The sequence below is a fragment of the Mesoplodon mirus genome (assembly GCF_964341445.2).
Source record: "Mesoplodon mirus genome assembly, chromosome: 2".
NCBI classification, from domain to species: domain Eukaryota; kingdom Metazoa; phylum Chordata; class Mammalia; order Artiodactyla; family Ziphiidae; genus Mesoplodon; species Mesoplodon mirus.
Genome location: NC_138977.1, coordinates 4,180,094 through 4,208,056, shown reverse-complemented (window position 1 = coordinate 4,208,056; position 27,963 = coordinate 4,180,094). Strand labels below are relative to the sequence as shown.

The window sequence follows — 27,963 nt, the reverse complement described above, 5'->3', positions numbered from 1 at the left end:
TGAGACTAGATATCAATTACAGGAAAAAATCTGTAAAAAATACAAACACACAGAGGCTAAACAATACACTACTAAATAACCAAGAGATCACTGAAGAAATCAAAGAGGAAATCAAAAAATACCTAGAAACAAATGACAATGAAAACATGATGGCCCAAAACCTATGGGATGCAACAAAAGCAGTTCTAAGAAGGAAGTCTATAGCAATATAGTCCTACCTCAAGAAACATCTCAAATAAACAACCCAACCTTACACTAAAGCAATTAGAGAAAGAAGAACAAAAACCCTCCAAAGTTAGCAGAAGGAAAGAAGTCATAAAGATCAGATCAGAAGTAAATGAAAAAGAAATGAAGGAAACAGTAGCAAAGATCAATAAAACTAAAAGCTGGTTCTTTGAGAAGATAAACAAAATTGATAAACCATTAGCCAGACTCATCAAGAAAAAAAGGGAGAAGACTCAAATCAACAGAATTAGAAATGAAAAAGGAGAAGTAACAACTGACACTGCAGAAATACAAAAGATCATGAGAGATTACCACAAGCAACTCTATGCCAATAAAATGGACAACCCAGAAGAAATGGACAAATTCTTAGAGAAGCACAACCTTCCGAGACTGAACCAGGAAGAAATAGAAAATATAAACAGACCAATCACAAGCACTGAAATTGAAACTGTGATTAAAAATCTTCCAACAAACAAAAGCCCAGGACCAGATGGCTTCACAGGTGAATTCTATCAAACATTTAGAGAAGAGCTAACACCTATCCTTCTCAAACTCTTCCAAAATATAGCAGAGGGAGGAACACTCCCAAACTCATTCTATGAGGCCAACATCACCTTGATACCAAAACCAGGCAAGGATGTCACAAAGAAAGAAAACTACAGACCAATATCACTGATGAACATAGATGCAAAAATCCTCAACAAAATACTAGCAAACAGAATCCAATAGCACATTAAAAGGATCATACACCATGATCAAGTGGGGTTTATTCCAGGAATGCAAGGATTCTTCAATTTACGCAAATCAATCAATGTGATACACCATATTAACAAATTGAAGGAGAAAAAGCATATGATCACCTCAATAGAAACAGAAAAAGCTTTCGACAAAATTCAACACCCATTTATGATAAAAACATGCCAGAAAGTGGGCATAGAGGAAACTTACCTCAACATAATAAAGGCCAGATATGACATACCCACTGCCAACATTGTTCTCAATGATGAAAACTCAAACCATTTCCACTAAGATCAGGAACAAGACTAGGTTGCCCACTCTCACCACTGTTATTCAACATAGTTTTGGAAGTTTTAGCCACAGCACTCAGAGAAGAAAAAGAAATAAAAGGAATCCAAATCGGAAAAGAAGAAGTAAAGCTGTCACTCTTTGCAGATGACATGATACTAAACACAGAGAATCCTAAAGACACTACCAGAATACTACTAGAGGTAAACAATGAATTTGGTAAAGCAGCAGGATACAAAATTAATGCACAGAAATCTCTTGCATTCCTATATATTAATGATGAAAAATCTGACAGAGAAATTAAGGAAACGCTCCCATCTACCACTGCAACAAAAAGAATAAAATACCTAGGAATAAACCTACCTAAGGAGACAAAAGACCTGTATGCAGAAAACTATAAGACACTGATGAAAGAAATTAAAGATGATACCAACAGATGGAGATATACATAATGTTTTTGGATTGGAAGAATCAACATTGTGAAAATGACTATACTACCCAAAGCAATCTACAGATTGAATGCAATCCCTATCAAAATACCAATGGCATTTTTCACAGAACTAGAATAAAAAATTTCACAATTTGTATGGAAACACGAAAGACCCTGAATAGCCAAAGCAATCTTGAGAAAGAAAAACGGAGCTGGAGGAATCAGGCTCCCTGACTTCAGACAATACTACAGAGCTACAGTCATCAAGACAGTATGGTATTGGCACAAAAACAGAAACACAGATCAATGGAACAGAATAGAAAGTCCAGAGATAAACCCATGCACATATGGTCACCTTATCTTTGATAAAGGAGGCAAGAATATACAATGGAGAATAAGTCATGCTGGGAAAACTAGACAGCTACATGTAAAACAATGAAATTAGAACACTCCCTAATGCCATACACAAAAATAAACTCAAAATGGATTGAAGACCTAAATGTAAGGCCAGACACTATAAAACTCTTAGAGGAAAACACAGGCAGAACACTCTATGACATAAATCAAAGCACAATCCTTTTTGACCCACCTCCTAGAGAGATGGAAATAAAAATAAAAGTAAACAAATGAGACCTAATGAAACTTAAAAGCTTTTTCACAGCCAAGGAAACCATAAACAAGATGAAAAGACAACACTTAGAATGGGAGAAAATATTTGCAAATGAAGTAATTGACAATGGATTAATCTCCAAAATCTACAAGCAGGTCATACAGCTCAATATCAAAAAGACAAACAACTCAATCCAAAAATGGGTAGAAGACCTAAATAGACATTTCTCCAAAGAAGATATACAGATTCCCAACAAAGACATGAAAGGATGCTCAACATCACTAATTATTAGAGAAATGCAAATCAAAACTACAATGAGGTATCACCTCACACCAGTCAGAATGGCCATCATCAGAAAATCTACAAACAATAAATGCTGGAGAGGCTGTGGAGAAAAGGGAACCCTCTTGCACTGTTGGTGGGAATGTTAATTGGTACAGCCACTATGGAGAACAGTATGGAGGTTCCTTAAAAAAATAAAAATAGAACTACCATATGACCCAGCAATCCCATAACTGGGCATATACCCTGAGAAAAGCATAATTCTAAAAGAGTCATGTACCACAATGTTCACTGCAGCTCTATTTACAATAAGCAGGTCATGGAAGCAACCTAAGTGTCCATCGACAGATGAATGGATAAAGAAGATGTGGCACATATATACAATGGAATATGACTCAGCCATAAAAAGAAACAAAATTGAGTTAATTTGTAGAGAGGTGGATGGACCTAGAGTCTGCCATACAGAGTGAAGTAAGTCAGAAAGAGAAAAACAAATACCGTATGCTAATACATATATATGGAATCCTAAAAAAAAAGTGGTTCTGAAGAACCTTGGGGCAGGACAGGAATAAAGACGCAGATGCAGAGAATGGACTTGAGGACACAGGGAGGGGGAAATGTAAGCTGTGACAAAGTGAGAGAGTGGCATGGACATATATACACTACCAAACGTAAGGTAGATAGCTAGTGGGAAGCAGCCGCATAGCACAGGGAGATCAGCTCAGTGCTTTGTGTCCAACTAGAGGGATGGGATAGGGAGGGTGGGAGGGAGACGCAAGAGGGAAGGGATATGGGAACAGATGTATATGTATAACTGATTCACTTTGTTATAAAGCAGAAACTAACACATCACTGTAAAGCAATTATACTCCAATAAAGATGTTAAAAAAATTAAAAAATTAAAAATAAAAGAGGGAGGAGATATGGGGATATATGTATACATATAGCTGATTCACTTTGTTATACAGCAGAAACTAACACACCATTGTAAAGCAATTATACTCCAATAGAGATGTTAAAAGAAAATGTTCTCAACAGAAAAATAATAATAAGTGGCTGATTACACATAATTTCAAAAGCAGACGTTGATAAATGAGCATATATTTCTCACTGGCTCTTGGAGAAGCAAATAAATGAGGCAGAGAAGTGCTTACATTTTCCCGGTTTGGCTGGAATTCGAATCACAGTGGGCTTCCTGGTGGGTGCTGGTTGTACTGCTCGTTCCTTTGCTGGTTCTATTCTTGTGGGGAGCTGAAAGGGATCTAATGAAAAACACAGTGTATTTTGCATGTTTTAGTTAACATGGACTCAAACAAAAAACCTCATTCATAATTAAATCGTCATATTTTTCATGCCCTAGGGAAAACTATTCATGGATAAACAAAATCTCAGTCTGCAGAGACAAAAACAAAGTCAGGGCCAATGAAAGGAAATAACTTGGCGCTCGGTAAATAATTAATGTGGCTTTTCTTCCTCTCTGATGAGAGAGATCCAGGACAATCTTCAATTATGTAGAAGCTATCTTTCACAGGAGTGTCATCATTCCATAAGTGTCTGCCTGAAAATGAGGGGCAATTGAAACATGCAGCCAATTTCCCCGCTATAGTGAAACTTCCCGGATCCCCCAGGAAGGTAGGTCTCTTTGCCCCACCCCTGTGCCTGCATTGGAAAACCTCCCTGAAGGGCTAGCCCTGGGCCTCATCCCACCCCTCGTCCCACCCCGCCGGAGCCTGGCAGTAACACTCTCGGATTGAGTAGTGAAGTGAAAGTACACCTTGCTAACATGAAAACGGAAAACGTTTTATCCTGGAAAGGAAAGAAGACATCTCCCTTCAAATATTTAATTTGGGGCCAAGGATATATATTCTCCATCTTAACCCATTCATTTAAAATGGACAGTATGTGCTTAGGGACAGTATTTTAAATAAAAGCATAACCACCAAACTTTTTTCTTCCTTTTTTTTGTTTTTGGCCATGCCGCAAGGTTTGTGGGATCTTGGTTACCCAACCAGGGATGGAACCCAGGCCCTCGGCAGTGAGAGCGTGGAGCCCTAACCACTGGACGGCCAGAGAAATCCCCCACCAAACTTTTTTACTGAAAGAAATAGTTTTTTTTTCTTTAATGTAGATGTTCCTTTAGTAGTTTAGTAGTAGAAATGTTTTCATTTTTGGGGAAGATGACCAAAAAATTTTTAAAAGCTGAAAAACCTAAAAATAAATAGATTAGCAAAAATAAAATCAAATGCTGTATCATGCACACTCTATACAGTGCACAGGGTCTCAAGAGGCCGCTTTTGCCTTTATTCAACAAGAGGCAGAATGAATACATACTGTATTCGGAACCTGTTCTCTGCATCTCGCCTGTAGGGAGATATTCCCTATAAACAATGCACTTCACAGCACTTGTGATGAACAGCATTCATGTTCTGCCTGTTATGAGCCGCAGTTCAATAAAGCGTCTTTTGCTGACCAGCTCTTCTCAGGATACACGAAGCGCTGAGCTAAGGATTAGATGGCCTTTCAGCTCCTTGATACTTGCCCTTCCCTTCCACCCAGCTCTCAGGCAGCCCCACTCTCAGACCTGCTACCAGAGCATCACCCACTCACTAGTCACTGGATCTCACATGTCTGCTTACCACGTGCCAGTAACGGTGCGAGGTGGGGAGATAGGATGGTTAAGTACACTCCTATTTTAAGCTTATTATCTATCACCTAAGTAAGGCCCCCAGATGGCATTCTAGGTAAAATAATAATTATTAAGCTAGTTAGAAAAAAAAAATTAGATGACCCCTCTATGGAAACCGGTCTATTAGCTTATTAGTGAGGCGAGTCTTGTCTATGCTCAAAAATCCAACTCAGCATCATCAAAACAATATCAAACTTTCAAAAAAAGGCTCTTGTAATAATATCACTTTCTTCCATTGTAACCTATATCCCCAGAAAACAAACAAAGCTTCTTCTTTTAGGTCTAAAGAAATTCATCAATTCCTTATTTTGTTATAGCATTATTTTTCATTTCAAAAGTAACATTTATTGTAAAAATGGGAAACATTAAGAAATATATGATAGGGACTTCCCTGGTGGCATAGTGGTTAAGAATCCACCTGCCAATGCAGGGGACACAGGTTCGATCCCTGGTCTGGGAAGATCCCACATGCCGTGGAGCAACTAAGCCCATGAGCCACAACTACTGAGCCTGCACTCTAGAGCCCACAAGCCACAACTACTGAAGCCCGCATGCCTAGAGCCCGTGCTCCACAACAAGAGAAGCCACCGCAATGAGAAGCCCTCACACCGCAATGAAGAGTTGCCCCCGCTCGCCACTAGAGAAAGCCTGCACGCAACAATGAAGACCCAATGCAGCCAAAAATAAATAAATTTATTTAAAAAAAAAGTTGATCTTAAAAAAAAAAAGAAATATATGATAGAAAGTCTCCTGTAATCCCATCCCTGCAGTAGTAATTATTATCTAAAATATGTGTATCTGTCTACAGATTTTTTTCTGTATCATATGTATTATTATGTAGGTACTTTGAAAAACACAAACCTGTATCATAAGTATTATTACACAGGCATTTTGAAAAACACAAACAGGATCATTTTATATCTATTTCTTTGTAACTTACTCTTTCACTTTTTCTCATTCAGTATTGATCGGGTGCCTGCTACACGTCAAATGCTATTCTAGAGGCTGGGAATACGTCAGCGAACAGAGCAAAGAACTGTGCCCTTGTGATGCTTCCACTCCAGCAGGAGACAGAGACAATAAACAATAAATGTATTGAGTGATTCATGTGGTCTATTAGAAGGTGAGACATGCTACTGGAAAGGGGAAACGTAGAGCAAGGGGGAAGGAACCTCAGTTGCGGGCAGGAGGGAAGCAGGTTGCAGCGTGCAGCAGGAGTGCAGGGGGAGGAGGTCTCCACGATCCTCCTTCCAACGGATGGACTGTGCACATTCTAACAGTTCTTCCAAGCTGGAAAATACACATCTGGGGTTTAGGAAACACCAGTGCTGATGGATAAAAAGGGGGAGCTAGGCTGGTATTAAAGCCCGTTATTGCAAACGTTACCTGGAACTGAACTCCCCGAACGTGTCATCTGTTCTGAGTAATGCTAGCTAGAATGAAAGAATTTGAAGACCCCAATCTCGGCATATATTTTATTCAAACACAGAAACAGTGTCTCTCCGGTGTGCACACCTTTCCTTCCTGTTCGTCTCTCTCCCCTGCCGTTGCCCCTGCTGTGCCTCCTTGGCCCTCGTTGGAACCCACTGTCCTCCAAGGAGCGACTTTCCTTCCCCCACTGCTGCAGGGACTTGACCGTCCCCCGTCCCCTCAACCTTGGCTGTAACAGCCCATCCTCTCAGGGCTCTGTTTCCTGCTGGGAAAAGGACCAAAATTCAAGAAAAGGATTAAGGCTGATAACTGTTCACTGTGCTCTCCCATTCAAGAGGTATTTCTGCTTTAACAGGTGCTTTGGGCCCCTACAATCTGGTGGTTATTAGGATAGGTTTTTAGTTGGTGATTTTGGGGGGGTGAGTGTGGAGGGAGAAGAAAATCCTGAGCATGGAATCACTTCAATTGTTTCCCAACTCATCTGATGTTCTGGGCCAGGATACCACGTACAGTCTGTCTCTCTCACATCCCAGGAGTGAGAGCATGAGCAAGGGGGCAGAGAAGGAGAAAGAGGCCACTCAGTGCCCTTGGAGGGCTGGGCACAGGGGATCCCAAATGTGCTTGTTCTTGGAGGACTAGCCTCAGGGAACCCCGTCCCAAATCCTGCAGGTCTCAACTACCGCATTAAAGGGTCCAGTCATCTTTTAAAACCTGCTAGATTTAAACTGAAGTAGGAAGATACAACTTAAATACAAAGTATTCAAAGTGTCCTAGCTACCCATTTTCTCTCTTTCTTTTCTTTTTTTTTTTTTTTTTTGCGGTACACGGGCCTCTCACCGTTGTGGCCTCTCCTGTTGCGGAGCACAGGCTCCAGACGCGCAGGCCCAGCCGCTCCGCGGCATGTGGGATCTTCCCAGACCGGGGCATGAACCCGCGTCCCCTGCATCGGCAGGCGGACTCTCAACCACTGAGCCACCAGGGAAGCCCATCTTTCTTGGTCTTTATTTTTAGTATCATTAGCTGCTCTTTGATAACTGGCATTCAGATCATGTGTAATTATTCTAGTATACACGTCTCCAAAAAAAAGAAAAAATAATCTTTCTCAATACAGTGAAGCAAGGAAGTCTGAGTGTTCCAGTACTGTGGCTGTTTGGCAGGAGTGGGTCTGCTTAATGACTTCCCCGAGCTGTGCTCCCTGAGCCAGTGAGCTCGGCCTCTGCCTCTCTGCGCCCCGTCCCAGGCTGCTATCCAGAAGAGGCGTGCCGATGGGCGGAGAGGACAGACAGCATCACTTCAGTGAGAAGGTGGAGCCAGAGGCCTGTTTTGCATCTTGATGATGGTGTGAGAGTCTCTCTCTAGCTACACAGTATGTTTACTTTTTACGTCTTTTCACGAGAGGGGTATTTTTCTCCAACAGCAATGCTAAGTGGGCAACCTAGAAGGCAAGGATGGCACCTCACGTTTGGGAACTCCTGGCACTGCCAGGTGGGAAACTGGATTGTTGGTACTGTTAATAAGCTTAAAGTTCATGATCTTTAAGCCCGTAGTCCCACTTTTGGAAATTTCTTTATAAAAGCACCGGTAGAAGTAAAAATATTTACAACAGTGTTTACCGCAGCATTTTTTGCAGTGGTGTCCATCCATAGGGGAAACGTTGACTTGTCTGTGCTGTGCTCATACCAGGGAATATCGGGCAGGTATCAGGGAACAAGGAGTCAGACTTAGATCTTCTGGCCTGGAGAGAAGGCCTAAACCTCATCACTAAATGAATAAAGTAAGCTGCTGGGTCATGGGTACAGTTAGGTAAACATTTTTGCTGCTGAGTAATGGGTACAGTTAGGTAAAACTTTTTGTAAAAAAACAGGAAGAAGTACATGTATGTGTACATGTTTGTAAGCTTTGGTTTGGAATGTCCAAAGGCACAGAAAGCTACATACAACATGGTTCACACTGGTTATTCTGGGGATTTGAATGGATTGGAGGGAGATTCATTTTTGTCTTTTACTAAATGTTTATATTGTTAGACTTGTTACCGCAAATATATGTTACTTTGTGACTGAAAAAAAATCCAATAAAATAAATTCAATCACATGAAAAAAGTTACAAAATTAAGCTGAAATAACACCCCTGCCAAACAAACTGAAACAAAAATCACTTAGAAATAAGAGGAGGGACTTCCCTGGTGGTGCAGTGGTTAAGAACCCGTGTGCCAATGCAGGCGACACGGGTTCGATCCCTGGTCCGGGAAGATCTCACATGCCGCAGAGCAACTAAGCCCGTGAGCCACAACAAAGAGTAGCCCCTGCTCACTGCAACTAGAGAAAGCCGGCACGCAGCAGTGAAGACTCACTGCAGCCAACAATAAAAATTAAAAAAAAAAAAAAAGAAATAAGAGGAAAAATATGAAAATACTTGTCCCTTTAGCTGCTTTTTCAAGACAATAATGGCCATAAAATTTTCCATAAAGTAACCAGAAAAACAAAAATTCTTTTTTTTGGCTAATACTCCTCAGTGATTCTATTTAAAAGGAAATAATGCAGATATATATTTTTGAATTTGTCTAACTTAGACATATTTAGTTCATAATAATTAGCTTTTGTTTGTAACCTTGAATCATATAATTGTTTAGAAAAATCATATTTTATTATTCTTAAAATTTCTACACCTCACAGGCTGAGGACCAGTGTGGGGGGCAGCTCTTTCTCTGAGGCAAAGACAAGGGATATGTCTCCTAGTGTCTTTCATCCTAATTCTGATTCCGGTCATCTATTTGAAAACCAGCTTCCCCCATCCTCTCCTGCTGATGGAGTTCCCTCATAAAAGACAACCTTTGTTAGCATTTTTAATACATCTTCCAAAGACACAGCATATTTACATGTAAATATGTGTTTTAACACCAACACTATAGCTAAAATACCATGAATACTATCTATACCTTGCATTTTTCACCCAGAATATCTTGGCGGTTGGTCCATAGTAGGGGATAATAGGTGGTCTGCCTCTTTTTTAGCTACCGCACAATATTCCATTGTATGGATGCAACCAGAATTTATTTTAGCAGTCCACTGAAGGCAATTTCCAACATTCTGTAGTAGAAGTCCTTAATCTGGGTTCCAAGAATAGGCCCTTGAAGCTCTGGAAATTGTACCTCCAACTGTGCATACATGTGCAAAAGGGTTATTTTCAAGGGAGAAAAAAGATTCGTAGGCTAACTGAGTTCTGTGATCCAGAAAGGGTTAAGAACCCCAGTGTCATAATTTCCTCTATCACAGACTCTTTGCTCTTGCTTCTGTAGAGAAAACACAACTACCTGCAAAAGCATCTCCTAACCAAATCTAAGGAAAGTCCACGGCATCTTTCTCTACTTTTATGCGCAGTGTTTCCTCTGCCCTCCTTCCAGCCCCCTCACACCAATGCCAATTATTCTACACCTGCGGCCCCTTTACACCTATATCCACATGGTCTTCATTACCGGGTTGAGAAAAACACTGATGATAATGTAGTTTTCTGCCCATTATCTGTCTCTAATAATATGCTTGTCATCATAATTAGTTTCACCATCCTTGGCTAGCTTTTCTGTCATTTATTTCTCTCCCTTGAGTCCTGTTAATAGCAGAAATTGGCTGCTAAACTATTACTCTGGTCTGTGTAATGGGGTTGACAGCAGAAGCATTCTGCTTTTTTGACAACTGGGTATGATTTGTAAAGGTATGAAGAGGAATTGCTAATGCTTCTCAGCTCCACTACATTAACCTGGAAGGCATTCTACCTAAGAAATGAATCCAATATTAAATTGCCTGTTTTATGAGTTTCCCTTTAATAATTTTTCTAATCCTTACAATGTTTTCATAGCTTCAGTATTTTCTGATCTCTATTTCCTGAGATTAATAGGGCAACTTCATTTTATGAAAACTACTGTATTGGATTTTCTTTATGTTTTGAGGGAAAAGAAAAAGAAGGAAAGACATATCTGTGAGTTTCTCTCCTTTCTCCTGTGTTCCTCCCCCAGTTTTTGGCTGATGCCAGGACGATTAAGCAAGGTTTCACCAAGAGACCATAACCCTTTATCTACAAGACAATGCTATTAATACACCATCAAAAAGTCACAAAGCCTTAGAGCATGGGGAATATAGTCAATAATACTGTAATAACTTTGTATGATGGCAGATGGTAACTAGACTTATGGTGATCCTCTTGAAATATCAAATCACTAGGCTGTGTACATGGAACTACTGTATGTCAATTATACTTCAATTAAAAAAATGTGTAGCTCCCCCACCCCAAAAAAGTCACAAAGCCCCAGTCAGTAAACAAATAAAAATTCCCTCTACATTTTGAGGAATTCAGAGGTGATCTTGAAGGCCTCTGGAGGGCAATAAGCAAGGAAGCAACAAGGTCCAATGTACACTCTAGAAAAATCCGTTGGGTAACCATGATATGATGATGGGTTTGAGGCACAAGCAGAGGCTCAATTTAGGAGGCTCCTGTGGGAATCTGGGCCTAAAGATTAGAAAAGTGGGCCAGTAGCAGGAGTGATGGAAACTAGAGGAAAATTTAAGAACTATCCAGAAAGAAAACCAGCAGGACTTGACCGCTAACTGGATGTGAAGGACAAGAAGAATAATGACTACCACTTATTGAGCGCATACCATGTTTCAGACGATGTGATAGGGCTTTCCTCCATAATCATATTTAACACTTGCAATGCCTCCAGGAGGAGTATTATTACCATGTTTCAGACAACATGATACGGCTTTCCTCCATAATCATATTTAACACCTGCAATACCTCCAGGAGGAGTATTATTATCGTGTTTTACAGATGAGGAAACCGAGGCATTGTGGAGTTAAGTAAATTGCCCAAGGTCACATAGCATTTAAGCGGTAGACCCTGACCTGCCTGACTCTAAGTCCAAACAACTAGTCACTGCGTGTGACAGGTAGGAAGGCTGAAGGATGATGGATAGGATCCTCTGGGGGGGCTGGTGTGTGATGGTGTCACCAGGACAGGAGCAGAATACAGGAAGAGAAGCAGGTTTAAAAAGAAGACAGAGTGGACTTCCCTGGGGGCGCAGTGGTTAAGAATCCGCCTGCCAGTGCAGGGGACACGGGTGCGAGCCTTGGTCCGGGAAGATCCCACATGCCGCGGAGCAGCTAAGCCTGTGTGCCACAACTACCGAGCCTGCACTCTAGAGCCCGCGAACCACAACTACTGAAGCCCGCACACCTAGAGCCCGTGCTCCGCAACAAGAGAAGCCACTGTGATGAGAAGCCCACGCACCGCAACGAAGAGTAGCCCCCGGTCGCAGCAACTAGAGAAAAGCCCGCGCACAGCAACAAAGACCCAACACAGACAAAAATGAATAAAATAAATAAATAAATTTATAAAATAAAAAAAAAAAAAGAAGACAGAGTGTTCAGTTCAGGATAACTCCACAGGTAAGAGCCATTGTTAAAGTCAGGCGGGGCAAGCAAATTAGACCTTTTGCTGAAAGACTGCCTCAGTAATTAAACATTGTGCAAGGAAGTGGGAGAAATCAAGAAACAGAAAAGGCGGGGTAGGCAGCATGATACTGTATTCATGTTGATGTACACTGTTGACCTTCCTTTTTGAAGAGGACTGTAATTATCTGCTTGATGACACAGAATAAATTCTCAGTAATTATTAACCAAGTTGCCATTCCCACAGAATCTAGCAGCTTCTACAAAAGGTGGTTATTATTTTGGCTCGTACTGTTTCCACCCCTGAACCGCTTGCTGCTGTTGGACCTACCCCTCCCTGTCCTACTCTGAACCCTGGTAACACCAAAAAGGTTTCAATAAGAAAATGGTATAACAAAAACTTGAAAACTTTTTAATGTGTTGCCTGGTTTAAGGATTCGTGAAAATGTTGAGTACCAACATGATAGAGCGAAAAATAAACTAGACTTAGAAAGAAAAGACGGACTTTGAATCCTGCTTTGGAAAACTGAGTAAGTTACCCTTTGATCTCTCTCAGTCTCATCTTCTTCATCTGCAAACTGAGGCCAATGATGCCTTGTAAAGGGTTAGTGTAAGTATTAAATTAAATAATGTATGTCTGGGCATCTAGCAGAGGGTTTGGAGCTATAGGCAGAAGTTCAACATATCCTAATGTTTTTCTTTCCCCTCCTTATGGACAAGAGGCATGCTCTAGCCAGTTACAATGTTGTGTGCATGATACATATTTAATAAATATGTGGTTGTTACCATTTAAAATATGCCTGTACTTAGCAGAATTTGGTTTTGACTCACAGAGCTTCTATCATTTTGATGCACGTTAAACATTTAGAAGATGAGAGCTAACCTTTTGAAAATACTATTACGCTTACATGTTCATAAATTCTGCCCAAGTAAGTAAACAGCAGTGAAAGGAATCTTAGCAATGCCAAGTATAGCGGTTTAGTTTGACAAATCAAAGATACGCTTTACCATCACAACTCTCCATCTGAACAGTGTGAGGAAAGAAAACATACTCTCTGCCTCTTGGGAAATCTAATTGTCCCTGATCTTGGCAGGAAACTTACTACTGTTGTAGTTTATTTACAAAACTTCCCATTCCCAAGGGAAGGTGTTCTGTGAAGATTATGGAACAACATTCTGCAACATATGGCCGGGTTTACTGCTCGTGCCAGAGTCCTCCGCGGGGCTGGCCCCTTTCCCAGCACTTCCGCGGGGCTGGCTCCATCTGAGGAGCCCTTCTGGGGCATGACTTCCCCCCTCTGATTAGTTTCCCTCTTTTCCTCCTAATGCTCGAATGTCCACCTGCCCGAGGACGGAGCCAGCCTCTCATCTAGTGAAGTCCCTGGTCCCAGTCTGCTTATTCCTGGCCCGTGTGAGAGTAACCAACACGTGTGCCTCCCTCCTTCTCCGTCTCCATCTCCCCATCCCAGATTTTCCCTTTGCTCTCTGATTCCAACCCCCACCCGGCTCCTTGTTTCTTAATCTCGCTGTGTTTCTCCCTGTCTCTACACATCCACACACACACATCCACACGCACGCATGTGCACACACATGCACGCCCACGCCTCAATAACTTATGTGCCAGAAACGAAAACAGCAAGTGCCGTTTGAGATTCCCTATGGTGAATTTAGATTGCCCTCCACTTCTGAGCTTTACTCACCCAGAACCATCTCGGAATCAACAGAGTCTTCAACCAGGTTCCCAGACGGGGCGGGTAAAACCTCATCGTCAAAGCTGATGAGGTCGATGTCCCCCGGAGGCTTGCTTTGCGGAACCGGGGCTGCGGGGCTGGCCGGGGGTCCTTCTCCCAGGGACCTGAACGCTTTGGCTTGTGACGCCACGGAGAGTCGGGGAGGCACAGTGATGGGTTTCAGCAAAGCCGCAGGGTAGGGGGGCGTTTCTGAGGCCGCGGGGTAGGGGGCCGTTCCTGCAGAAGCTGATTTCTTGGGCAGCAAAGGCCGAGGAGCAGGAGTCGGGGCTTTCTTCCCACTGGCGGGGCTCTCGGCCACGGACCCTCCTCCCAGACTCTCGGGATTAACACTTCGTATGAGGCCAGGATTTGGTTTCTTTGGCAATTCGGGTTTGGTTACAGGGATGCTGCCTGCTTCTTGCGGTGGAGAGTGTGGGGTGAGGCTTTCCCTAGAGGCCCCCCGGAGTCTGTTTGTGGTCCAGGAGTCCCAGCCTCCAGAGGCTCTGTCAGCTGCCGGTTTGGGGGCCACGGAGGGTTTCCCTGAGGAAGCAGCAGGCCTCGGGGGGACTGTGCGGGGGGCAATTTCTGGCTTCTTGGGCAGCCCCACGCTTTCCGCATGTGTCTGACCCTCAAGTGCTTTGATCCTGGAAACGACGGTGTTTGGGCTCCGTTCTGCGTTCATGATGTTCATCACTGCCTGGCTGTCCGAGTGGTCAGTATCGTCCCACAGAGGCTGGGGCCGGCTCGGGGCTGCCTCCTCCGGCGTGGCCGCTGGGCTGCTTTTCTGGGGATTCTGCTCTTTAACGTGAGGCTCTCTGGCCACTGGTCTGAGGTTGCTTTTTGATCTTGGTTTGGGCACTGGACATCTTGTAGCACTGGCGTTTTCTGCACTGGAGTTTTCTGGACAATTCTGTTCTTCAGAAATATCAAAGACTATTAAAGGCGTCTCGTCTGTCGGAGGATCGCTGGCAGAGGCTGCTGGGGAAGGCAGGAGAGGTTTCAGAGGTGACGGCAGTGCTGACAAGACCAAAACGAACAGAAGCTGCAATGTTATAATTTCAAAGAAAAAGGATACACAGAGTATAAAAATATACATGTAGAATATCGAGAGGTTTTGGTTTCCTTCCTTAGGAAAAAGTAATTCTAAAATCAATGGAGAGATGTTTATATTCAGCTTCCTGCAGAAGGGTTCTTCACATTATATTTATTCATATAAAAATATTCATTATATTTTATTTTTATTTATTTATTTATTTATTTATCACACTGTGAGGCATACACGATCTTAGTTCCCCGGCTAGGGATGGAACCCGTGCTTCCACTGCAGTGGAGATGAAGAGTCTCAACCACTGGACCACTAGGAAAGTCCCTATATAATATTTTAAAACACCATTAAATTCCCGATTCTCAGTAGACTTATCAATGACCATTTCTCTCTTGTCAAAATTCCAAAAATTCTTGCTTTACTTTTTCAAAGTAACTTACTCTCATCTGTTATCTTAATATAATGCTTTTTAAAAGCCTAACAGGATAACCACTTTTAGCATCCTATCAAGTTAAGTGCTAAATATAACAGCTTTCTCAACAGGAATAAAGGGCATCAGCAGTAATACCAACCATGAGTTAAAAGGATGATGTTTTGGGGACTTCCCTGGTGGTGCAGTGGTTAAGAGTCTGCCTGCTAACGCAGGGAACACGGATTCGAGCCCTGGTCCAGGAAAATCCCACATGCCGCGGAGCCACTAAGCCCGTGCGCCACAACTACTGAGCCCGTGCTCTAGAGCCCGCGAGTCACAACTACTGAGCCGGCATGCCACAACTACCGAGCCCGCGCACCTAGAGTCCGTGCTCCGCAACAAGAGAAGCCACCGCAATGAGAAGCCCGCACACCGCAACGAAGAGTAGCCCCCGCTCACCACAACTAGAGAAAGCCCGCACGCAGCAACAAAGACCCAACGCAGCCAAAAATAAAATAAATTTAAAAAAAATTTAAAAAGATGATGTTTTTGTGATATGAACTAGGGTGAACCCTAGAGATTGGGGCTGCGGCTTGTGAGGATGAAGAATGACCTATTATAATAATCACAGCAAACCCAAATAAAGCAAGCACACAGTGATCACAACGGCTGGGAAGCAGAGCTCAATGAATTATGCACAAATTGCAAATTATTTTAAAGGCTGGAGCCTACTGATTACTTCCCTAGAACTAGGTCAGAATTAGGGGAGACAAATTACTTGCATTACTTTGAGGCAGATGGTTGTCTACTTCTTCTGAAAAGTCAGTCTGAGTTGCTGAAGTAATAGTGTGCCTTGGAGTGGCAGCATTATTATTATTTGTAGTGTTAACTTGAACTTGGTTGATTTCTTTTATGACTTGTTCATACGATGGTGGGAGCTGCAGAATGAAGGATGAAGATTTTAGACACCTATGGGTGACAGCCAAGGTGTTAACGGTCTCACTGTTATCTCTGAACTTCATTAAAAATAAAATGCAGAGAGATAATGCGATATTTACTCACCTCAGCAGGAACCAGCTCACTGGGCCTCCAAGGGCCTACTGCGGAAGATGGGGGAAATGCCAGTCCTGGGGGTGGGGCTCCTGGAAACCATGAGGTCGGCCTCAGTGGCTCAGCCGCCACAATGGTGATCTCTGGGCGCCTAGCAGACAGAAGCCTCAGTGAGATTTTACAGCTTGGTAACAAGCTATTGTCTATTTGTAAATGTCCAAAGATTCATGAAAATAACTACCACCCAAGAAAGTGACATCAGAACTGCCATAGTCACAGAGATGACCTGTCTGACCTGCACTTTCTCTAACAGTACACCGAGGCAGGCTTCGAGGGAGCACGTGACGGCCATCCTCCATGACACTGGCCTCAGAGAGTTAGAGATGTACCCTGAGTACACTTCACTCTGCCTTGGCTGATGAGAATGAGGACCAAGACCCATACAACCTCTTCAACCCAGGACTCTACTATCTAGCCTATGGCACAAACATAGGGTATCATAAGACAGAAAAATGCACTGGTTGAGTGGAAATGTTTAGTTTTCCGTTATTATAAAGTACGTACTCTGAAATGATACTATGCATTAGAAGAACAGCGTCTTCCTCTTCACTCTACCTCTTTTCCCCCATTCAGAATGATCTTTAAGTGTTTAGAGTCTACTTGTTCACTTCTAGACCCTGATGTGTGTGTCTGTGTTCCTGGTCAGTTTGTATATGAATCTGATGCTTAATCTTCAATACTTGGAGCCACAGTATTGGCTTTCTTAACCTGATTCTACGGTCTCATGTTTACATTTTACCTTCAACCTGATTTCCTAACAAATACCAACTGTGTGACTCTGAGCAAATCAGTCAAACTCTCTGAGCCTCACTTTTCTCATCTAACAAATAGGTATGATGATACCTCCTCTGCCTTTCTCTAGAACTCTATGGAAAATAAAAATAAAAATAAAAAGCACTGCCATTATAAAAACTGTACACGTACACACACCCTCATGCTAGCCTGTGAATCAGTAGAAACTGCCCATTGATTAAATTTGAATTGTATTACCTAAGAACCTCTACTTACAGCTTTTAAAAATTTAAATAACAAGAATTATTTATTAGCACAAATAACTGAAATAAGAACACATATTTTCAACATGAGAAAAATGATCACCTCACAGACAACTATTATCTAAACACAAACAGTCATATATTAGAAGAAATTGGATTGACAAAGGGAAGTATAAGATCTAATTATAGAGAAAAATGAGATTCTGAGATGTATGTACAGAATCTTGTTACCTATCTTCATAATCTGGAATGTACTATTCAAAGCTATTAACTGTTGCTGCCTTTATATAGGAGAGTGAATACGCTGTGCTTTATTCTTTACATTTTTATTAGTTTTCCAATATTTTCTGTAATGAGCATGTATTACACTCAGAGTTAGAAAAAGCGGTTCACAAATTGCATTTAGCCAATCCCCTCCTTAGACATTATGCTAAGTGTGCCACAGTGAACTTACTTTCACTTCCCTGTGTGCAATCCAAATGAGTCATCCCCATTTTTATATAGCTTTTATCTAACTAGATAATGAATTACTAGTTAATAAATGTTAACCACTATACACGCATTAACCCTTAGGACAACCCTATGGGGTAAGTATGATCAGCGCCATTTTAAAGGTGGGGATAGAGAAGCTCAGAAAGGTTAAGGAGCTTGCCCAAGGTCACATGGTGAGAAAGCCAAGTCAGGATTTGAACTTGGCTATGTCTGACTATAAACTCCTTGTTCTTCATTAGTCAACACGATACTTTAAGAAATTTGACAGTAGGGACCATACATCTCCCTTTCTATTTAGCCACCTGTCCACACTTCCATCCATCCTACCATCTGTCTGTCTGTTGGTCCTTCCTTCTATCTATCCAGTGACTCCCTCCTCCCTGCTCCCCTGCATCCCTCCCCACCACCAGCCATCTAGCCATTTTTATTCATTCAGCTATCCACCTAGTCTGCCTGACTCTCTTCCTTTCTTTATTCAATTTTCTATCCTGTCATCAGTTCATTCATCCATGTGACATTTACTAAGTAGCTATGAGGTACAAAGCGTTTCTCTGAAGTAGTTACAACAATGCTTCCCATAGAGCAGTGGCTTAATAAACATTTTTAATTGGCTGCAGTGAATAATTACTGTCGGAAGAAGATTTTCAGGCTTGTACTGCCCCTTCTCTCAAGCGAAATCATCATTCAAACTTACAGATTAATTCAGAAGATGTACTGAGGAGGCTGTAACACACTCCTTATGAGAGAGAAATATTTAACTTGCTAACTGATGACACACGTTTACTTCATAATTAGCAGAGTATGTGTCCTCTATTATAAATATAACCATACCTCCTATCTCGATGAAGCTCACTCTGAATAGAAGTCCGAGAAGCTATAAAAGAAAGAATACACTGATATAGTACAAAATTCATACATTCAATAAAGATTTAAATTTTTATAGGATATACTATTGGAAAAAGTGAGCTTATATTTGACATCAGATAGAATGTATGAATTTTAACATCCATAGTAGAAAAGCAAATCAAAACAATCTTTTCATATGGCATAAAGTTAATTATAGTTACATATCTGAATTGCATAAGAAAATATAGATTTCAAAAACTCCCCAAAGCACATTCCGTGGTTCTGAAAAATAATTTGAAGAATGAACAGAGAAAAGACGACAGCTACTAAATAGAAATTGCATGGTAAAGAGCATTATGATGACATGAAATAACAATGGGCAGAAAAAATTTTAAATATCTATTCTATCCATATTACTACACTTTTGTAATGTTTGTTTATAACTCTATGGTAAAGAGAGTGGAAGTGGTCAAATTTCCATCTATTTTCTAATTTTTCTGGAGTTTTACATGCCTTAAGTTGTTTTATTACTTACATTAAGAGATAATAATAATACATGCAAAAAGTGTTCAAAGCACTTTTATAAAAATGTTTATAGCAGAGAGTATTATTGTATATGCAGCACTAACTTTTCCCTTAAGCCTCAAACTCAAAAAGCTAGATGGCTTAAATTTTTTCTAAATTTTATTTTAAAATTAAATTATGTCTTAACCAGATGACCTGGAAAATGTGTCACATATGGGATCACATATTACACACATGTGTAATAGAGAATAGTACTTCCATTTTAAGGAGCACATTTAAGATACCTTTCAAAAAAACTCTTCAAATACTATACTGTAAAAATTTGTGGACAAAGGGGAATTTGTTTCAGACATAAACTACTTCTACTTTCCTATGTCTCCAATACTCTACTTTTTCAATTCTTCTGACTTGAAAAGGTTGAAGGTATGAATCTTTTCTTTCTTCCTCCTATTAAGTTCTGGTTCTCTCTGAACAAGGAGGATGCCAAAGCTGGAAGGCAGGGGTGAAGACGGGAGGTGGGGATGAAATTTAGGCTGGGGTTGGAGCTGTGACAGCGAACCTACGTGGGGTTAGCAAAGCAAACCTGACATCTGAAACCATAACCCTTGGATCTCAAGTTGGAGGATGTTCTGTACTCATACCTTCAACTGGTATGATGGACTGGTACATTTCTATCAAGTGAACCAAGTTGAGGTGCATTTTCTCTACTGGACTAAAGCAGGACAGAGAGGCTAAAGCTCTGAGTGGCAGGTCTGATTTGTCAGAACAGTTTCATTAAGTCAGAGGCTCACCGAGTGTGCCACGATCCCATCACCGCCATCACTAAAGCCAGAATCAGCAGACACAGCACTTTCAAAAGACATCATGTTATTTATCGTCACAAACATACCTCGTCCACGGGGCATTTTTGCTGTGCACTATTCATGAGTGCTAAGGGAAAAAAAGATGGGGTTACAGAAGAGGAAAGGGAGAAAAAAGAGTGAACGCAGTTGCCTAAGCTCTAAAAAGAATAAGCAGCAAAACTGTCTTGTCATGCCACTGTTGCTACCCACCTCTGTACTTCGACGGAAAAGTTGATGAACCATAGTTTCAGAGAGTAAAGAAATATGCTGCAGGCAAAGATATATCTGTACAGACCAGGATAACCACACACATAACCACGGTTAAAAAAAAAAAAAATCTTCCTACAGTTTTCAGTAACAGAGCAAAAAAAACAAATCTAAAAATCATTCTGCAAAATCGATTTGCTACTGCAACAGGATCAATTTTAAAGTATGAATAGTACTCAAAAGGTACTTCAGTAATCAGCTTACATCTTTCACATCAGTGGCCTTCCACTTGATTGTGCTCCTTCACCCCGGCTGTCATTAGTAACAGCACCCCAACCCCCGGCTGGCACAGTGGTATTGCCACGCTGCATGCAGCAGGATGAGGGGAGAGGAAGGCTCCCAATCATGCTTACAGACCTCCTCCACACACCTGGAGAATCACTTGCTCTCCCCTCTCCTGCTCTGATATTTTTTTTTCTCATATTCACTCATCTTTGAAATCTCTTTTTTCTCTTGATCCTTATAGAATGACTAGCACTTTTTGTCAGTTTTGAACAAGTTTAGTAGCTAGAATCACTTTAGATTTTCATGGCAGATTTTCATGTAGTGCCTCACATTCTTCCGGCTCATTTCTCAACTATCTGCTTAATCTCATTCTCACTTTCCCAGATGAAACAGATTTGATGTGGTTGTTACCAGGAGACTCAAATTTGCCCCCAGGGCCCGCACAGAACATGTTCCTTTTAAACCCTGCCACACAAGTCCAGTCTTCCATGCATTTTGGATTAAGGCCGCAGAATAAAGGCAGGTTTTTCAGTCAAAGTTATATCATTTTACAGAATGATTTTCAAACTTTTCTAGTTCATATGGCTAAATTCTAAGTACCGAGCAAATTCATATTCAGCTGTTTATAAAAGACTGAGATCTGGATTTGCATTATTAGCACTAATAAAGAATTCTCCTAAGTTTCAATAGGATCATAAGCCTGGAGGGACCCCCCCCAACCTTTTTTTTTTAGTAAATTTCTGCTTTTTAAAAATTTTATTTATTTATTTATTTTTGGCTGCGTTGGGTCTTCATTGCTGTGCGCAGGCTTTCTCTAGTTGCGGTGAGCAGGGGCTACTCTTTGTTGAGGTGCGTGGGCTTCTCATTGCGGTGGCTTCTCTTGTTGCAGAGCATGGGCTCTAGGGCTGTGGACTTCAGTAGTTGTGGCATGTGGGCTCAGTAGTTGTGGCAGGAGGGCTCAGTAGTTGCGGCTCGCGGTCTCTAGAGTGCAGGCTCAGTAGTTGTGGCGCACGGGCTTAGTCGCTCCGCAGCATGTGGGATCTTCCTGGACTAGGGCTCGAACCCGTGTCCCCTGCATTGGCAGGTGGATTCCCAACCACTGTGCCACCAGGGAAGTCCTGGAGGGACCCTTAATGATCATCCTACTCCAACCTTACAGAAGAGGAGACTGAGATCAGAGAGGGTCAATGAATTATCCCACCTCACACAGCTCATTATGGGAAGGGCTGGGAGCAGTTTGTTTCCTGAACTAAACTCTTTGTGGAGCCAGGAGAACTGGATGCTAGTCCTAATTCTAAATAATTCAAAATTATCAATTAAATGATTGTCAGAAGAAAAAAACACAAAGAAGAATTATTATATTACAAGCATCCTTGCTATAGTGCTACCTTACCAATGAAAATCACAATAATAAAAATAACTCACTAACTACATTTGCCTGGGACAGGGTATAAACTAGAGGCGTCTGACATGATAACAGGAACATCCAAGGAGTGGAAAGGTCAACATGGCCCTGGAGTCAGGAAGTCTAGGTCCACATCTCAGATCTACCTTGTGAGGCCATTGAATCTCCGAGACTCAGTATCCCTACCATCTGTAAAATGGGGTTAACACCTACCACGCAGAGTGTTATTTTACAGTGTAAGTGAATAGTTCCTGACTCACAGAAAGCAATAAACACTAGTTAAGTCTGTGAATTTCAAAGAACAATTTTCTCTTAAAACATTAATGAAAGGAAAAGCACGAACTTCCAGAAACATCCACTTAGAACACTTTCAAGATCTTTGCCCAAAATATTTAGGGCTCCCAAGAACGAACACAAAAAGAAGGATCTCAAGTCTTGATTGGATCCAGAATCATTATGAAAGAATTTAAAATACAACCAGTTAAGGAATATTGCTTTAACTATGTGATAAAGTCTTTCTCCTTGCCAAGGAGAGATGACTGAGTCTGGGATAGGAAAGCGAACATTTTAATGAGTTGGGTAAGGCAGCATCTGCTTACAATGTTTTCTTATAGAATATGGGCAAAAAGGGAAAACACAGAGGGGATGACACAATTATTCTTCATTCTGTATTTACGTGGCAGCACCTGAGGGTCTGTCTGGCCATCTTGCCTAAACATCGGGAATAAATACAACCAACACATATTTCTTCAGCATGTACAAAGTGAGTGACATATAAGAATTAAAAGATCACTGGGTCATTATTTTTTTTAGAGACATCTCAAAGCAGGCATTTTCCCTCTGTTTCATCTCCTCCTCCCTCCCTCTCTCCTAGGGCCCTGCTTCACTATTTCCTCTCCTCTCCTGCTCCAATCTGGTCCCCCGCCCCGGTTCCTCCCTCCCCGGCCTACAAAAGTCTCCAGGCTTCCTCATCCTACACAGTGTATAAACGTGCCCAGATTTCCTCTTTGCCTGACCCTCCATCCTTCTCCTCCTGTTTACCACCATGGTTCATGAAAGAGTAGCCTATTCAGCTGCCCCAACCTCACAAGCTCCATTCATTGTTGAAATGAAGTGTGGCTTCCAGCTTCAACGTTCTCCTGAACCTGCCCGCTCCAAGGTCACTGCTGAGCACCACACTCAACGGCCTATTCTCAGCTCCTGTCACCTCACCTGCTGCAGCATTAAGAGCTATTCGTGGTTCACTCATTCTCTTTGAAAACCTCTCCCCCCTTGACCTCTAACATACAGCTGTCTCCTAGTTTTCCTATTACTGGGATCATTCTTTTTCAGCTTTTTTTGGCCCACTCCTCCTTAGCTGCCTTCTCCTAAGCCTTGCAGGGCACTGGGGCCTCAGTGTAAGCAAGTGCCATGCTGGAGGATCTACAGGAAATCAGGTATGGATTACAATCCCCAACAAATCCCCTCTGAAATCCAAGAGGGAGGAAAGGTAAGAAGCCAGGGAACAAAGGCAGGGGCCAGCAGACAGGACTCGGTGAGGGGACCTCACGCCTCTCTGGTCCTATGGAACCTTAAAGGCACAGCTTGATCTCTGACACCAATATTTCCTAAGATTCTGTCTTTTGTCACCTTCTCTATTCTCTTTTTTTAAAAAATATTTTTCGCCTTCTCTATTCTCAACACTATCTCCTTAAATATTGAGCTATTCCCAAGGTTTTCCCTATAACCTTAATTACCCCGAATTATATCTTCAGCAAGAACATCTTGTCTAAATTCCAAACCCTACTTTTCTTTTTAAATTCCCTCCCTGCCCCATCTGCCCCTTTTTCCCCAAGGGCTCTAAGGCATACAAAGTTACCATGAATTTTTCATTTTCATATATGAATTCCCATCAATATCCACTGTGGCATTCCCACACCTTCATAATTCACCACCAACAACAAAAAATTAAATGTGGGAAAGCGTGGAATATCTTTCTGTGTTGCCACCTGACAACTTTTTCACTGCAATGGCTCAAATGCATGCTTTTCACACCTGTGGATATCCTAAATTCATACTAAATATTATAACTCATGCTTCTAAAAAAGGATACATTCTCCTCAGGGTGGTGACCTCAGCTCAAATAATGCAAAGAACATTTAATATCCCTTTCTTATCTTTTTAAAAATAGTAACAGGTAATCAGTGTGTTTTTTGGAAAAGGGACATTTGCAGAGCCTTTTATTAAAAAGAATGTTGAACTCCTGCACCAAGAGCAAGTTTTAAAGCTTTAACCAAGAAGTAAAGTCAGAAAGTATGAATGCGCCATTTTAGAGAGAATTCTGTTACGGCACTTCGAGCATGTATGTGAAAGTGTGAGCTGATCTCCATAAGCATTTATTTACAGAGTCATATTAAAATACTGTGGAAGTAAATCAATAAAAAAGGACAGGGTTTGATATTTTTGAAACCCATCAGATGTCTCTACCTATAGAAAGTGGTTACATACAATTTATATTAGATCATTAAAATTGACTACATAATATAGTTTTTTTTTAACAGCTTAGTTCTCTAGAGAAAAATATTGTTCTGAGGAACTGGCTTATCAATAAACAGAAGTTGAAAAGAACACTGAAAACCTAGCTGCTTGTCTGAAATGGTTTATTACTCCTCAGGAGAAGCTACTCTTGTCAGATTCTTTGTAAGATTCATCAAATACAATCACTTGCTAGAAATCTAAATCATCATTCAAAATTATTGCAGAGGAAAATACAGAGCAGGAAGAAACAAACTTACATCTCTTGATTACTGCTCTAATGGATGACAAGGGTCCTTGGCTAGAAAAAGAAAGAAAGAAAAATTATTACACATTCATTAACATTTTAAAGAAGAATTACTTAGAATGCCAGGTCATTTCTGGGACTCAAATGGCTCCAAGCAGCAAGTTTGATACATGAGTTACTGGTCTATCTTATTTAAGAAACATACATTTTAAAACTTTTCAAATTGCCTTTGATATTTAAGATGCTTTATGGGAATTGACGAGGCTGGTGAGGTGTCTACAGCATAAATAAAATTTTGCCTTAAGCTTGCTTTCATAGCTATCTACATACTGAGTCTTCCAGTGAACTTCTGGACACCGCTTGAAATCAGGTAGAAATTACATGGTGCCCAAAAGAATTCTGACCCCCCTATATCTCTTTTGTGTTTGTCATCAGAATTCCTGTCTTCTCACATCAGATCAAAATAGATCATTTTTAGAGTCAATTTGACCTCAGGACCAAAAGCATTTCTTTCTAAGATTAGAATTAAAAATATCACCACCTAAAAATAGAAGTCTTCTGCTTGCTTTGAGTTTTGTTCAATAGCTGGTTGGTCCTGGCTACCCCGGACTATGTGACCTTGGGTGAGTCACAGAAGCCTTCTGAGCCTCACCTCACTGCCCAAAACTCTCCAGCTGCAAATGTTAGTGCTTCTAGTTTGTAAGGTTGCTTGCTCATTTGTTTCTTGTCTTTATTCAAACCAGCTGGATTAATTATCTTTGGAGTCATTTAGAAAAAATATACAACCATGAACTTTTAATGATGTGATTTAGGGAAAAAAAAACTTGTTTATAAATTTTTTTTTCAGAATGCTTTTTAAAAAATTTATACTTATTTTTGAATTTGTGCTCTTTTAAAGTTTATGCTTGTGGTAATCTGTATAAATCCTCTTGCCGTTACTTAGGTAGATAAAACTTCAGGAAGATACAATGATATATCAGTTCATTTTATGGGAGGGATACTTTAAGAATATACTGTTCTTGACAGACAAGAAAAAAAGAAAAGCTCCAGGAGGTCTCTATATTATGAAGCTAGGATCGTAATATAAAAATATAATACGTATTTTCAGCAATACTTATTTTTTAAAAGGTTCTTGAAGGCTTTCTGTAAACAACTACTTAAAAAAATTAGTATAAGGTAACATAGAAGAGGTAACAGCTCCAAAATGCAAATAGGTTGAAGTTTTCAGAAGAAACTTCTTGGTGTCAAAGTGCAGAGACTGCATGTTAGTGTAATGTCGACTCAGGTACAGCAATTAAAAAGATCAGAAACAGTACTTAGAAGCAGGGCTCAAAAAGCCAAAGTTTAGGGGACTTCCCTGGCAGTCCAGTGGTTAATACTCTGCGCTTCCACTCCAGGGGGCACGGGTTTGATCCCTGGTCAGGGAACTAAGATCCCGCATGCTGTGCGGCGGGGTCCAAAAAAAAGGCAAAGTTTCATGTATGTATCCAGGCAGGGTATAAGGGATGTTATTGAATGTCTCCACTGACCTGAAGGGATGTTACAACACCCTGTTACCTTTGTGAAGGAGAAAGGTGTATTGACTAGGGTGGAACATGGTAGGGGTCATTTGGGTTGAACCGTTTCCTCCCCAAAAAAGATACGTTGAGGTCCCAACCCATGGTACCTCAGAATGTGACCTTATTTGGAAATAAAGCCAAGACAGATGTCATGACTATAGTGAAGATGAGGTCACACTGGAGTGGGGTGGGCCCCTAATTCCAATGTAACTGGTGTCATCAGAAGAAGACCACGTGAAGACACAGACGCAAAGGGAAGATGCCACGGAGGTGGGGAGACGGGGATGCAGCTGCAAGGCGAGGAACACCGAAGACGCTGGCAGACCCCCAGAAGCTAAGAAGAGGCAAGGAAGGACCCCCTGCGGCTTTCAGAGGGAGCATGACCCCTCTGGCGGGCTGGATTCCAAACTTCTAGACTCTAGAACTGTGAGACAATAAACTTCTGTTGTTATAAGTCACTCAGTTTATAGTCCTGTTAGGGCAGCTCTAGGAAACTAATACAGGGTGGCCTTCAGGGGTGCTGAGTCGGTGTGATAATTCGAGGCGCTGTACACTTGGTGTATTTTTCTGTATGTTATACTTTATTTTTATTTTTATTTTTTTTTGCGGTACGCGGGCCTCTCACCGTTGTGGCCTCTCCCCGTTGTGGCCTCTCCCGCTGCGGAGCACAGGCTCCGGACGCGCAGGCTCAGCGGCCATGGCTCACGGGCCCAGCCGCTCCGCGGCATGTGGGATCTTCCCGGACCAGCGCACGAACCCGTGTCCCCTGCATCGGCAGGCGGACTTGCAACCACTGCGCCACCAGGGAAGCCCTGTATGTTATACTTTAATAAAAAGTTGGGTGTCGGGGGTGGAAACTTTGGCACAAAATAGAATTTCGACGGAGGTCAGCTCAGGTTCTACAATTCAAGACTTGCAGCATCATGTCCAGGCTAGATCTAAAAACCAACCAACCAAACAACCATCTTATGAAAACAACATTTTCCAAACTCTAAAGTTCTCCTTTAGAGGTTGACAGGTTTTGTGGAAGGGAGAATTAGAAAGAAGGCCTGTGGTCCAACACATCTCTACGGGAAGCAGTTTTAGGAGATGCTGGAGTAGCCTCCAGGCTGTACAGTGCATACAGTGTCTGTATCTCAAACGTAGCTGTAGATGCAAACTCTGGGGTTTTGAAGATGCGCCTTTATCTCCCTCTTTCTGCAGAGCCCAGACTGCAGTGGAAGGTACCACTCTACAGTCTTAAGAGAAGACCTCAGAGGAATCCTCCCTCAGCACGAGCTCAGGCTCACGTCTCAGCTGGGAACATCCAGGCAGGATGGCCACCACGGGACAGTAGACATGGCCACGTGACCCCTGGTCAGAGGAGGGGGCAGCAGAGCCCGTTTGGGGTCCAACTGCCCATATTCACTCTGGCGCCTCTGCCTGTCAGCTGGTGTGACTTTGTGCGAATTAAATGACTCAGCTTCTCCAAGGCCCCTCGTTTCCTCACGTATAAAAGCAAGAATAACTCAACTCCTGCATGAGATCACTGTGAAGAGTAAGAGAGAGAATCCATTAAAGCATTTGACACAGTGCCTGGAACGAAGTGTGTGTTCCATAAACGCGAGCCGCTATTAGC

General features: G+C 41.7%; 1 protein-coding gene across 6 annotated transcripts in view; it reads right to left on the bottom strand.

The window, feature by feature from the left end:
* SH3D19 (SH3 domain containing 19) overlaps positions 1–27,963 on the bottom strand; it is a 171,740-nt gene that overhangs the window by 40,418 nt on the left and 103,359 nt on the right. For 3 of the 6 annotated variants that reach the window (XM_082611159.1, XM_082611160.1, XM_082611164.1), the window contains exons 3-8: positions 24,800–24,840; positions 18,747–18,789; positions 16,381–16,519; positions 16,106–16,256; positions 13,832–14,878; positions 3,728–3,835 (exon numbers count right to left, since the gene is read on the bottom strand). In XM_082611159.1, coding sequence (XP_082467285.1) covers positions 3,728–3,835; positions 13,832–14,878; positions 16,106–16,256; positions 16,381–16,519; positions 18,747–18,789; positions 24,800–24,840 — 1,529 coding nt within the window. Of the gene's footprint in view, positions 1–3,727; positions 3,836–13,831; positions 14,879–16,096; positions 16,257–16,380; positions 16,520–18,746; positions 18,790–24,799; positions 24,841–27,963 lie in introns of all 6 variants that reach the window. The other 3 variants (XM_082611161.1, XM_082611163.1, XM_082611162.1) reach the window with 3 other exon arrangements.